The 14,009-nt window shown below is 39.5% G+C and overlaps 1 protein-coding gene across 1 annotated transcript in view; it reads left to right on the forward strand.

Annotated features, from left to right (window-relative positions):
• Positions 1-14,009, forward strand: part of LOC103505993 (ankyrin-3-like) — a 135,804-nt gene that overhangs the window by 34,498 nt on the left and 87,297 nt on the right. Inside the window, exons 3-8 of the mRNA XM_026821173.1 lie at positions 6,327-6,559; positions 8,031-8,068; positions 8,747-8,764; positions 11,130-11,242; positions 11,360-11,515; positions 12,057-12,185. Of these exons, the coding sequence (XP_026676974.1) occupies positions 6,327-6,559; positions 8,031-8,068; positions 8,747-8,764; positions 11,130-11,242; positions 11,360-11,515; positions 12,057-12,185 (687 nt within the window). The remainder of the gene's footprint in view (positions 1-6,326; positions 6,560-8,030; positions 8,069-8,746; positions 8,765-11,129; positions 11,243-11,359; positions 11,516-12,056; positions 12,186-14,009) is intronic.

A 14,009-nucleotide genomic window follows, 5' to 3' on the forward strand; every position in this document is an offset into this window, starting at 1 on the left:
TCAAGCCTCTGTCCCTCCTCCCTTAATGCACAAGACGACCACTGGGACCAAAGAGTTTAGGCGTTGAACACTTACCTGTGGGACCCTAAGAGTGTAGCTTGGTAATTGGAGCCCTAACCACCCTTCGCAATGAGGAGAAGATCCTTCCTTACGAACCCATAACCAAACTAGACTATGATGGGAAATGTGCCGCAGCCGGGCTACCTACGTTGTAGGTACGATCAAATGTCAATTGTAAAGTGGTTTGCCAGAACAATAGAATAGACATTTGTAGCTTATTACATAAAGCAAAAGAAATGTAACTGCCCGCGCCTTCATCTGCAAACACAAAATAGTAAGGTAGGGCTTTCTCTGTTAAATACCCACAACAGTAGGGCTCTCTCTGTTAAATCAATGAGATTTTCCTCCGGTCACCACCACGACACGAATAGAACAAGAACATTATGATAAACTATACATAGTTATAATATAAATGACAAAGGTATATAATTATTACGTTATATTTTTTCCTTGGAAAAATCAACAGAGCCTGTATAACGCAATACAACAATATAATAATAATAATATGTATGTGTGTTATGTTGGTGTTAAAGCGTGGGCACAAATATTCAAGTTTCCGCTTCCCTTACACCCCCCTGCCCGGCTACCAATAGGGGGGGGTAGGTACCCTATTCAATTTAATGTAACATACACATAACATAACAACACTTCTGCAAAACCTATCACGCAATACGCAGTACACAAGTTCAACTTTACTTTTCACCCCTACCAACCCAATCAGATTTTTTTACTTTCCTTATCCTATAGGAAGGAAAGTAATGTAATCGGGTCAAATTTTCGATGGTCAGTTTTTAGTGCCAAAACACGTTTTGGGGTCCCTAGAGCCTAAATCCAAAGTTTCAGCCATTGGTCCGTCAAAGTGTGTGTCTGTCTGTAAACAAAATATCTCGAGAACGGTAAGAGCTAGAGACTTGAAATTTGGTATGTAGATGTCAAATGTGACAAGGATGCGACACGAAACTTTTGGTTAGGATCGGTGCAACGGTTGGCGGCATTTTACCGCTTTTTGGCGGTTTTTGGTGTAATTTAACAATATCTCGGGAACGGTATGAGCTAGAGACTTTAAATTTGGTATGTAGTTCACAAATGTGACAATGATGCAACTCAAAACGTTTGGTTGAGATAGGTGCTGCGGTTGGCGGTATTTTGACCGTTTTTTGGCGGTATTTTGACCGTTTTTTGGCGGTTTTCGACCGTTTTTTGGCGGTTTTCAGCCATACCGACTAAACGGTTAGAGATATTATAAAATTTTAGGGAACAATTAGGATAAGGAAAGTCGTGTGATGTTCACACCAGATTTTTTGTTATAATAAGTCCCGACCGGCTGATTGCATGTAATGAGGTACTGCTATGGTATTACCTATGGTAAGGTAAAAGTAATGGAGGTTAGAGTAGTGGTAGGTTGTGTGTGAATCATGCCAAGTGTAATTACGCAAAGCAAGAGGCAAGAGTTGAGGGTGACTTTGAAAAGAAAATGTCTGAAAAAAAGAGGAGAAGAAGAAGAAGAAGAAGAAGAAGAAAAAGAAGAAGAAATAGGAGGAGGGGGGGGGAAGCTTTCAGAAAAATAATTGAAGTCCAAGTTCGCCTTTAAATGCAGTAGAATGTGCAAGGCCTAGTTCCATTTATTTCATTTAAAAATGCCTAGATGCGAGTATTTTCTCATAGTCGACCGGCCGTCGATCGATGTCGACTGAACGTCCACACTGCCTCGATAACATAGGTCGACGCGACAGCTGGTCTACTATGTGTGGACGACGCACCTTTTAAAACTTTTCCAAAAGATACCCTACTTCTGTCTGTCCAGCCATGAATGCTATAGGTACTTGTCTAGCCTAGCTTAGCCATGAACGGCATGATGCATCAAATTATGACACCCTATCATTACAAGTCGTAGGGGCTGTGTGTCATGCATTTGCATATCTTATCTGACGCCAGTCACCCTAGTATCTACTCCGTCAATCTTGCCATTCAGGCAGATAGCCTAGCACCTTGTATCGTACGTGTACCTAATCATAATTACTATGAATTAGTTAGTAACCATGGACTTTGTACAGGTGAACACCCATCTCCAACTTTTAGCCCGGTTCCCACTATCCGTTCAGGTCGAGGTCATCCTCCAGTCACAGTACGTTCAACGAACGGTCAAATATTCTATAGTTGATTAGATGGGAATGGGCATGACATGTATTGGCTGAACGGAGTGGCCTGCACTTAAGTATGTTTCAGATGGGAGTGAGCATACTGTGACTTGAACGACGAATACTCCCATTTAATCACCAGTAAGCATATTTTGATTGTACTGTGACTGGAGCGTTCACTGCCTGTTGTGGAAATAGGGCTATAGAAAAATGAAATTAGGTACTTATCAAGGTTTTTCCGATAGGTAGTCTCGGAAGAATAGGTACACAATCGGGTTTATTCTCAATTTTCTTTCATCTCTATATACCATACCTACTCATCGCAGTTTTCTCTAAACACTTCTGACAGACGAATATAAAGGTCTTAACAAACTTGGTCCATAGAGAGTTCTGATCAATTAGATGTAACAAACTACTGCTGCACCACCCCTACCGAAACTTTAAGACTACACTGGAGAGAAAAGGTCAGAGGTGAAAACAATGCTGTATAAAATATAATGTTTTACGACTTTATGTTGAGGAGAAAAGAAACAAGAAAAGAAGGGAGTAGAGAAGAGGAGAGAGGACAAAAAGAAAAATAGAAGATAGAACAGAAGGGCAGAAAGAAACGTTGTTCAAAATGTGTTTTATTTTGACTGTAGATATAATTGGCTGGGAGAGCAGATGAAATGGTTTACCTACGGAAAAAAGAAAGAAGAAGAAGAAAAAAAAAAAAAAAAAAAAAAGGGGAGAAAAAGGTACATTGAATATGCAATAACTAAAGTTGTGTCCAAACAATTCACCTCTTCAACTCCTCGATCGACGATCGATCGGTGTGGACACAGCTTGACATCATAGTATTCATATCACAGAGGTGCACTTTTCAATCTACACAAAAGATAAAATTTCGCCCCTTTTCGTCCCCCAGTAAATCTTAGTACATACCTACTACATACATAGAAGCAAAAATAGTACGCTATAATGAGCTCCCTGTAAGTTCCAAAGGGTTCGCCAGTTATTATTATGGCATGGAAATAATAGGTATATCCGCTTAAAATATTTATATCGCATGGGGAAAAAAGAACGAAAAAAGTTCCCATATTATTGCTCCAAGACACGGAATTATATTTCGCTCGGGGGTTTGCTGGGTTGTTACAACTGAAAGCACGCTTTCCAAAAAATGTTCAAAAGGGTGTGATGGTTCAGTCCATGTGTGTCGGTGTGTGAGAGACAGTCGGAGCTTTTCACGGAAAGTTTTTCGAAGGAAAAAAAATGAAAATCTTTTATTGAGCTTTCCTTTTCTTTTTTGTGTGGGAGTTGTTACGAATTGTTGAAATGTGAGACGGTCCTTTGGAATTGCGGTTTTGGGCAGATGCCTGTAAGATTTTTTCCGAGATTGTTTGCTAAGTTTGCCATTTTCGGGCTGAAGTGTTTTTGTAGACCAAAGCTCTTGTTTCTAACATTTTGAAATCTTTCGAATTTGATTTCTTGAATTTTGTTTCGCAAGTGGTTTTCATCTGTGTTTGCTGTCATGTTGTGGACATATTGAACCTGTGTTTACAGCTTTAAAGTCAAGTTTTACGTGAAACATGGTGACGGAAAAAAATGTCAAGGTACCATGCTGTGCACTATGACACTAAAACCACTAAAATTTGATTCCCACTTTAGTGCAGGTCATACTCCAGTCCTTTCACAGTACAGTACTACAGTCAAAATATTCTTACTAGTGAGTAGCGAGTGAATGGGAGTGTTCACATCTGCCGTTCAAGTCAAATGCTCACTCCCATCTAATCACGTGTGAAATATGAAATATTTCACCGTTCATTGAACGTACTGTGACTGGAGTGTGACCTGAACGGATAGTGAGAATCAGGTGTAAAGGTGTGTCCACACTGTCTGACGTCACACATATTTGAACTCTTTCATTAGAACGGAAAATAAAAATTGAATTGTCCACCTTTTACGGTTATTTTTTCGGAGTTTTGACCTCAGATTTTGATTTTTCCCAAACTTTTACATAGGAATCGACCATTTATTTATAATTTTTACCCATTTGCAACTGCTCCATTGTGGATGTAAATGCAAAAGAAGAAAATACATAAGAGAAAGAAGTTAATTCTTTACAGAAGTAGATAATGACAGAAGAAAATTCAGCTAAAAAGGAATAGGGAGAAGGAGAAGAAGATTAAGGAAAAGTAGAAAATACATAAGAACAGTGGATTAAAATGAAATAAGACTACCGCAATAAATTGTTCACAAACTTTTACATAGGAATCGATTATTTATTTATAATTTTTACCCATTTGCAACTGCTCCATTGTGGATGTAAATGCAAAAGAAAAAAATACATAAGAGAAAGAAGTTCTTTACAGAAGTAGATAATGACAGAGAGAGAAGAAAATTCAGCTAAAAAGGAATAGCGGAGAAGGAGAAGAAGATTAAGGAAAAGTAGAAAATACATAAGAACAGTGGATTAAAATGAAATAAGACTACCGCAATAAATTGTTCATGTTTTTTCCCCCTAGAAAACGCCATGTTTTTATTCCACCGAGATGTAAAACTTTTATATAAAGTAGAACTATAAAACTTCAGGTCGTATTTTGTTGGTGCTCGGTTCGAGAAAAGTATGGATTCGTTTGGATGTTTTGCTGTGCACTATGACACTAAAACCACTAAAATTTGATTCCCACTTTAGTGCAGGTTATACTCCAGTCCTTTCACAGTACAGTCAAAATATTCTTACTAGTGAGTAGTGAATGGGAGTGTTCACATCTGCCGTTCAAGTCAAATGCTCACTCCCATCTAATCACGTGTGAAATATTTCACCGTTCATTGAACGTTGCTGTGCACTATGACACTAAAACCACTAAAATTTGATTCCCACTTTAGTGCCGGTCATACTCCAGTCCTTTCACAGTACAGTCAAAATATTCTTACTAGTGAGTAGCGAGTGAATGGGAGTGTTCACATCTGCCGTTCAAGTCAAATGCTCACTCCCATCTAATTACATTTATCACTTTGGCAGGTACCTGAGGCCACAAGTAGAAAAAAATCATATACATAGTTACCTACTTAGTTCTGTTTTGAAGAAGCAAAAAGGTGATTTTCTTTTTTCCCCATCAGCTGTCGTCTTGTTTACCACAAAGATACTGACCATAATCTCATTACTCATCTTGAGGCCAAACTCAATTTTATTGGCAAGATAATTAGCCTCGGTCTATGACGCCCGTTCGCGAAACGAAACGAAAAAATATAATAAGTAAACGAAATAAATACCTAAGTAAATGGAATAAATACCTAAGTAAATGGAATAAATAAATAAGTGAACGAAATAAGCAAAGTTTGGCGACATTCCCAAAAATAACGAGCGGACGAGTCATTGAACGTACTGTGACTGGAGTGTGACCTGAACGGATAGTGAGAATCAGGTGTAAAGGTGTGTCCACACATAGACGACGCCGCATCGTCGTTCGACGAGGTGAAGAGGTGAATCTACATATGTTGTCAAGGTAGTGTACGGTTTTAGTTGACGTCGATCGACCATGGATCGGCGGTCGATGAATGGAGTCGATCTACATATGTTGTCAAGGTAGTGTACGGTTTTAGTTGACGTCGATCGACCATGGATCGGCGGTCGATGAATGGAGTCGACTATGTGTAGACACGGCTCAAAAGCTTCACCACATTACAACTTTTTAATTTTTTTATTACTATGTTCAAGGCTTGAATGACAGGGTTCTTACATAGTGAGCTCTTCCACCCAACCAGCAATATATCCTAAGTTTGACTAACAATTCATCTATTTCCATATTTTCAGTCGGGTGAAGGCCACACCTCATTCCTACGTGCGGCCCGTGCAGGCCATCTAGACAAGATCATCGAACATCTCAAGAACAATTTACATAAATATATGTTGTCAAGGTAGTGTACGGTTTTAGTTGACATCGATCGACCATGGATCGGCGGTCGATGAATGGAGTCGACTATGTGTAGACACGGCTTAAAAGCTTCACCACATTACAACTTTTTAATTTTTTTATTACTATTTTCAAGGCTTGAATGACAGGATTCTTACATAGTGAGCTCTTCCACCCAACCAGCAATATATTCTAAGTTTGACTAACAATTCATCTATTTCCATGTTTTCAGTCGGGTGAAGGCCACACCTCATTCCTACGTGCGGCCCGTGCAGGCCATCTAGACAAGATCATCGAACATCTCAAGAACAATGTCGACATTAACACGGCCAATGCTAACGGCCTCAACGCTCTCCATCTGGCCTCTAAAGATGGCCACCTCCATGTAGTGACGGAACTGCTGAGTCGTGGTGCCAATGTGGACTCGGCCACCAAGAAAGGAAATACGGCCCTCCACATAGCCTCGTTAGGTGAGTTTTTAGTACCTGTCTGGCTGGGGGACTTTAAACAGGGAGTATACCAGCCTGTATTTCCCTTGCTAAAGAAATAGCAAAGGTTGAGTGCGAAGGGCATCCACTTGTAAAAATTCTAGCCAAAACCAAATGTCAGCCCAAAGCAATCACCCTAGTTAGGGCTGATTGAGAGGCTAAAAAAACGCCGACCCCTTCTGTACACGGCAAAAGGCGAGGTAAAAGCGTAAAATTTCTAGCCAAAACCAAATGTTAGCCCAAAGCAATCACCCTAGTTAGGGCTGATTGAGAGGCTAAAAAAACGCCGACCCCTTCTGTACACGGCAAAAGGCGAGGTAAAAGACATCCACTCGTAAAATTTCTAGCCAAAACTAAATGTCAGCCCAAAGCAATCACCCTAGTTAGGGCTGATTGAGAGGCTAAAAACACGCCGACTCCGTCTGTACACGGCAAAAGGCGAGGTAAAAGAAGATGAAGGTGAGTTTATGTTACATTGAAATAGGAGTCTTTCCTTACGAAAAACTAGTAAAAGCTCTTTCTATGGCTCAGGAAAATCTTTCCCTCGAGTCTACAAAGATATAACTTGTCTCCAATAAATGGTAGAAAGGAAAATGTTAAAGAGACAAGTCTGCAAAAAGAGGGTCAAGAGTCTTTCCTTACGAAAGTCTAGTAAACTTAAAAGCTCTTTCTATGGCTCAGGGAAATCCTTCCTTCGAGTCTACAAAGATATAACTTGTCTCCAATAAATGGTAGAAAGGAAAATGTTAAAGAGACAAGTCTGCAAAAAGAGGGTCAAAATGCCTCGAGTCTACAAAGATATAACTTGTCTCCAATAAATGGTAGAAAGGAAAATGTTAAAGAGACAAGTCTGCAAAAAGAGGGTCAAGTCAAAATGACAACCAATTCATTCAATCATCAACAAACTCCGTCACAAACGCGTCCCCTTGCGTTCGCTGTCTAGCGGATAGGTTAGGGACAAGAGGGTTGAATATAGAACAACTAATTAATTCAATCATCAACAAACTCCGTCACAAACGCGTCCCCTTGCGTTCGCTGTCTAGCGGATAGGTTAGGGACAAGAGGGTTGAATATAGTGGCGTAGCGTGGTTAAAATCAAATATGTACATTGTACATGTACCTGTATAATATTTAGGGGAAAAAGAAGGAATCACAAAACTACATTTTGCATATTGTATGTCATGAAAAACTCGATAAATTAAGATAGTTCTGATTTGAAAAGATTGGTTAACTTGAAAATTGCCAGAGCATGCTCTAACCTACCCCACACCCCTAGTTGAACACAAAGGACAAGAATAGGAGGGGGGTGAGAAATACACAGCTATAAAGTGCATAAGAACAAGTGCATAAAAAGTGCAGTGGTGCAGTGCTTTCCCCTTCACTCGATAGAAATGCCACATGCAATGCAGTTCCCGATGAAATCATTGAGTTCTACTCCCTCTATACAGGATGGCTCAGAAATCAGAACTGTCAAAAGTTCTTATCAGTATTTGAAGAAATTTTTCAACCCCTTCATGAAGAGAACGGCTTTATTGTCCCGAAAGCGAAGAGAGAAAGACAGGATAGGAGAAAGCCAGCCGTTTTAAGAACGAACCTTATCTGTTCAGGATAAAGTTCGCCCCGGGCGGAAATCAAACCCGCGACCTAGCGCTTTCCCGCCCAGGACCAACTCTTCGTTCTTAAAACGGCTGGTTTTCTCCTCGCCTATCTTCTTTTTGATGTGGTGACGTTAAGACCTCCATTGTTATAGTTCCTTCTATCAAAAGCTTCAAGGGGAGGGGAAGAACCTCTGATACCTACTGTATACTAACAGTAATATCCCCCCCCCCTTCCCTTCACCCTAGTCTGCCGGTCGACCATGTGTGGATACACCTTAATATCGGTTAGACAGAACGCCGACCCTATTTAAGCAGGAAAAAGCTAGGAAGAAGAATGTTCGTTAGATTCTTAGAAAAATAAATACGGAATTTGAAATGTTGCATAAATGCTGGTCACAAATTTCATTCCTCGCTTAATATACTACGCTAAATTTTATGACTTGACCTCGAACCACCAACCTCTAGATCCTCCGTGATAATCCTACTCGAATAGAACTAAAAAAATCCCTTTACCCAAATAACCCCAGCCGTCTAAGCAAGGGCTCACGTATTTTATGTTTCTGAAGAGTACAATAGTACAGTTATTGTATCTACCTATTTGGAAAGCTCAGCCTTTTTAGAAAAATGGGGCAACAATAAAATCATCAAATGGTCAACGTTTTTTTATTAACTTAAATTGGAAACGTGATGCGTTCCTAAATTTTTGGTCTCTTTCTTTCTGATTGCTGGAAACCTATAAAAAAGAAATGTTTGATCAAAAGATTAATAGAAATGTGTAGGTAATTCAGTAAAGTTTTGATTTTTACGCACTCAAATTCTATTAAAAAGAGAGAAAAGTAGGTAGAAAAAAAATAATAATAATAAATAAAACGGAAAACGCCATCAGTAAAACAAATTCACATAAATTTCAGATTATAATCTGAAATAATATAGGGTGAACTATAATATCAGGTGCTCGAACATTTTGCTAAACTTATTCTTTGTCACCAATAAAACTAAGTTCTATAACACCCTATAACTATTTTATTAGTTGGTTGTCCAAATAGCACTACTAGATTAATTTTGCCTTATCTTCGACATTAACCCATTACTGGGATCTTCACAAGCAGTCTTCAGGGCCGGATTAGCCCCCCGCGGGGCCCGGGGCAGTTTCAAAGGCGCGGGGCCCCCAGGACCTACCCCCTCCCTACTAGAAAACACGACTATTTCCACGTTTAACACTCTGACTTCCATTTCCACAGAATGAACACAACCCAGACGTGACTTCAAAGAGTGGATTCACCCCCCTTCACATTGGAGGAGAAAGAAAAAGAAGAATAGATCAGTTGCGCTTACTTGTGTAATGTTTCAAAGTCATAGAGCAGGAAAAATGAGGACCAACGGAATTTTTCATTTTCTTCTACAACTTCTAGATCCCGAGATAAATCGATTTAAAAAATACCGGTAAATCGTAAACTTTGACGTCACGGCCTCCAAGAGATTATACTAAACAGTTGAGTTTCTTTCTCGGAATGGCTGGCTTTCTACTATCCTGTTTTCCTTATCTCTTCGATTTCGGGACGGTAAGACCTTTGCAGGTACAGTTCCCCACATCAAAAACTTTAAGGGGTGAGGAAGAACCTCTGATACCTACTGTATACTAGCAGTAATATACCCCCCCCCCTCTCCCTTCACCCTAGTCTTCTACTAATGCACATTTTATTTGATTTTATACGCCAGCTTTGTTCCCTGTCTAATGTTTTAATAAATTTTCTTTCCACATCTATTTTTGCACAAAGGAAAAAGGAACGATTAGTTGACAGGAGGGTTTTATTAGGGAGAAAAAGAAAAGAAAAATCAATACGAAACTATTATTTTTCCATGTAGGTACCGACATTGTACAGTCACGTGCAAAAATTTCGAAACAGCTTGACTTTGAAAGTTTTTCAATAAGAGCAGTTTTTCTATTGAATAGTGCCAACTTGAAAACTAGCGATGGTACCGAATCATAATTACCTACCTATCTTTTTTTCCAAGAGGTTTGATAGAGGGAACTGTAACTGCCAATAACTTATCGTCCTGAAATCGAAGAAATAAGAAAGACAGGATAGGAGAAAGCCAGCCGAGAACAATCCTTATCCGTTTAGGATAAAATCCGCCCGCGACCGAAATTGAACCCGCGACCTAGCGCTTATAAGGCATATCGATTGTGCAAGCCAACTAGGCTGGCAAAAACAGTATCTTGAAGATAACATGAGCTTTTATCTAATACCAAAAAAGACATTAAAAGGAACTTTCTCTTAAAGCAGACATGTCAAACTCAAAATGTATAGAGGTAGAGGGTCATTTTTGATATTTGTTGAACACTTGCGGGCCGCAGGTATTCACCCCCCCCCCAGTAAAAAAATTGTAAAAAAAAAATCATGGGATTCTTAAAAAAAAAAAGAATCTGAACTAGATCCAGCGTGCTAGTGATTTTAATCCAAATTTTTAGTAAGTAGGTAAAGTAGATAATATTATTTTATTAGATAGATACATTTGTTTCAGATTAAAGTAATAAAAAAAAAGTCTCCGTGTGAAATATTATTAATTTATTATTTAATATTATACCCTTGTGGCTCGCAGCGGGCCGCACAGTTTTACATGCCTGTCTTAAAGCATACTAAACTTAAGTGCTTGTCACAAATATTGTTCCCCAATTATTACACCTGGATAAATTTTATGACTTGACTTGGACTCGAACCACCAACCTCCAGATCCAAAGTCCAACGCGTTAACAGTCTGAGTATGAAAAGACGACAGCCCGGGAGCTTTTGTATGAAAAAAAAAAAATCAATTGACATTGTTAAGTGTGAATATGTTTTCACTTCAGAATTAACTTACCTACACTATTGTCTTTTTCGCGAAGTACAAATTTTTGAAGTAGTTTTCAGAAACAAGCCCCTATAACCTACATTATACATATCTCATATTTTCCATTTCAGGATGGTTTCACTCCGCTAGCAGTGGCGATGCAACAAGGTCATGATAAAGTAGTGGCGGTCCTACTAGAGAATGATACCCGGGGCAAAGTGAGACTCCCTGCCCTACATATTGCCGCCAAGAAAGATGACACCAAAGCCGCCAAACTTCTCCTGTTTTCAGAAACAAGCCCCTATAACCTACATACTCGTATACATATCTCATATTTTCCATTTCAGGATGGTTTCACCCCCCTAGCAGTGGCGATGCAACAAGGTCATGATAAAGTAGTGGCGGTCCTATTAGAGAATGATACCCGGGGCAAAGTGAGACTCCCTGCCCTACATATTGCCGCCAAGAAAGATGACACCAAAGCCGCCAAACTTCTCCTTGAAGTAAGTTGTACCGTAGACCCTGCCTCGGTTCTATCATCCACCACTGGTAATGCCGCCACGGGTGGCTACTTGATTAAAGTAGCTATTCAGTAGTTTCCACAAAGCTGAGTGCACCCTGAACTCCAACCTCCGAAAAAACTTCAACCCCGCTGGGAATCGAACCCGGGACCTCCGGCGTGCAAGCCTAATGTGATAGGTTGTTTTGGTGTGGGTTCGATCCCGTTTGAAATTTTGTCTGCGACCTAGCGCTTATAAGGCAGACGGCTACCCCGAAATTAACTCAAAGCAAATTTTGCTCAAAAGATTTCTTACCTTTTTTAACACGAGAACCTTGCTTGACCATCTCCAAGCACAGAGCCAAGAAAAATCGACAACGCCGGGAATCGAACTCGGGACCTCCGGTGTGCAAGCCTAGTGTGATATCCACTCGGCCACTATGGTTTGATTAAAACTCAAAGCTAAATATTTCTTACCCTTTTAACACGAGAACACCCTTGCTCGACCATCTCCACGTTTAACACTCTGACTTCCATTTCCACAGAATGAACACAACCCAGACGTGACTTCAAAGAGTGGATTCACCCCCCTCCACATTGCTTCCCACTATGGGAATGAGGGCGTGGCTAACATTTTGCTCGACAAACGTGCTGATGTCAACTTCTCTGCCAAGGTAAGACCACGCTCAGACCGTCTGACAGACCTGGGTCTGAAATTATTCCTGCGTCAGACGTTCCGAGCGTGAGTGGTAGGCATAAGAGTTCTCTTCAAATTTTCCGGATTTGATGCCCATCATCGACAAATGAATATATTGACTCAGTCTTCAGCAATCTGCGTATTCGAGTGGGCATCACATTAGGCTGACACACCGGAGGTCCCGGTTTCGATTCCCGGCAGTGTCAAAGTTTATATAGTCTCTTTGCTTGAAGTTTGGGGTGCACTTGGGATCGTAAGAACAATTAGCATCGGAGAATTTTGTTTTTGAGCAACTCCAACCATTTTATTTGATAGGAAATAAAGCTCTTCCCTTATGTTACTAGGCCCTGTACATTTTGTATCACTTATTATTTTATGTAAATACATTTTTTTACTCTACTTAAATTGACTCCTGTGGAAGTTTTCTCTTTTTCCTCATCTGATATGTGCTCGGAACGTTTAATCGTTTTAATTTCGCGAGGTTTACAATGTCTTCAAATTGCTTTGAAATTTCAAACTTCCCATCTGGTTTTATACTTAAAGACCTTGGTACAGTACCTCTTGACTTTGTAAACTGTTTTTAAGTGTTAATTTTTTGTCAGTTTGTCGGATTTTCATCACTGTGTTACTACAGTTTCCCATTTCCTATTGATGTTTAACGAGGTAAGAATCCGGTAGTTGCGAGTGTATTTTCGTGTTGGAATGGTGTTTTGTAGTCTTTCAATTGAAGCAAAGACCTTGGTACAGTGCCTCTTGAATTTGTAAACTGTTTTTAAGTGTTGATTTTTTGTCAGTTTGTCGGATTTTCATCACTGTGTTACTACAGTTTCCCATTTCCTATTGATGTTTAACGAGGTAAGAATCCGGTAGTTGCGAGTGTATTTTCGTGTTGGAATGGTGTTTTGTAGTCTTTCAATTGAAGCATCCCTTGGGAAAATATTTCAAGTTTTCTTCCTTCGACAGACTTTGTTTTTTACTGAGTCTCTTGTGACTACCTTTTCACTGTCATTCTACTATGAAGTAACAACTGTGTAGTACTTTGTCATATCTCTGGAACAATTGAAGCATCCCTTGGGAAAATATTTCAAGTTTTCTTCCTTCGACAGACTTTGTTTTTTTACTGAGTCTCTTGTGACTACCTTTTCACTGTCATTCTACTATGAAGTAACAACTGTGTAGTACTTTGTCATATCTCTGGAACCATTGAAGCATCCCTTGGGAAAATATTTCAAGTTTTCTTCCTTCGACAGACTTTGTTTTTTTACTGAGTCTCTTGAGACTACCTTTTCACTGTCATTCTACTATGAAGTAACAATTGTGTAGTACTTTGTCATATCTCTGGAACTAAGAGTATTTTGTATTTTACTTACGTACATTTACTTACTTAGGTATTGTGTTTTGTATTTTACGGATTCTCTTGTGATTGATTTGTAAACGGTATTGTGTTTTGTATTTTACGGATTCTCTTGTGATTGATTTGTAAACTGCATTTGGTGGCAGATTTTGTTTTTCTTCTATTGATTCTGTCAGTCATTTTATGAGTTCCTCTCTTGGTTCTTTGGTTTTAGATTTTCCAAATTTATGCCATCGATGTTGGCCAGTACTTTGTATAGTGGCATTACGACAAGTGTTTAGAGCAGGTGTGGATTGTCACAAGGTGATCGTTTTGTTCCGGAAACTCTTTTTCCCCCCTTCCGTTATACAAGTTATGTACCCAAAATTGGTTACCTTGTCAAATAATTAAGATCAGTCAGCAGTTTCCATCTTAGCTACTATTCTTTATCCTGATCCAAGTCAGTTC

The sequence above is a fragment of the Diaphorina citri genome, unplaced genomic scaffold (assembly GCF_000475195.1).
Source record: "Diaphorina citri unplaced genomic scaffold, Diaci psyllid genome assembly version 1.1 scaffold207, whole genome shotgun sequence".
Taxonomy (NCBI): domain Eukaryota; kingdom Metazoa; phylum Arthropoda; class Insecta; order Hemiptera; family Psyllidae; genus Diaphorina; species Diaphorina citri.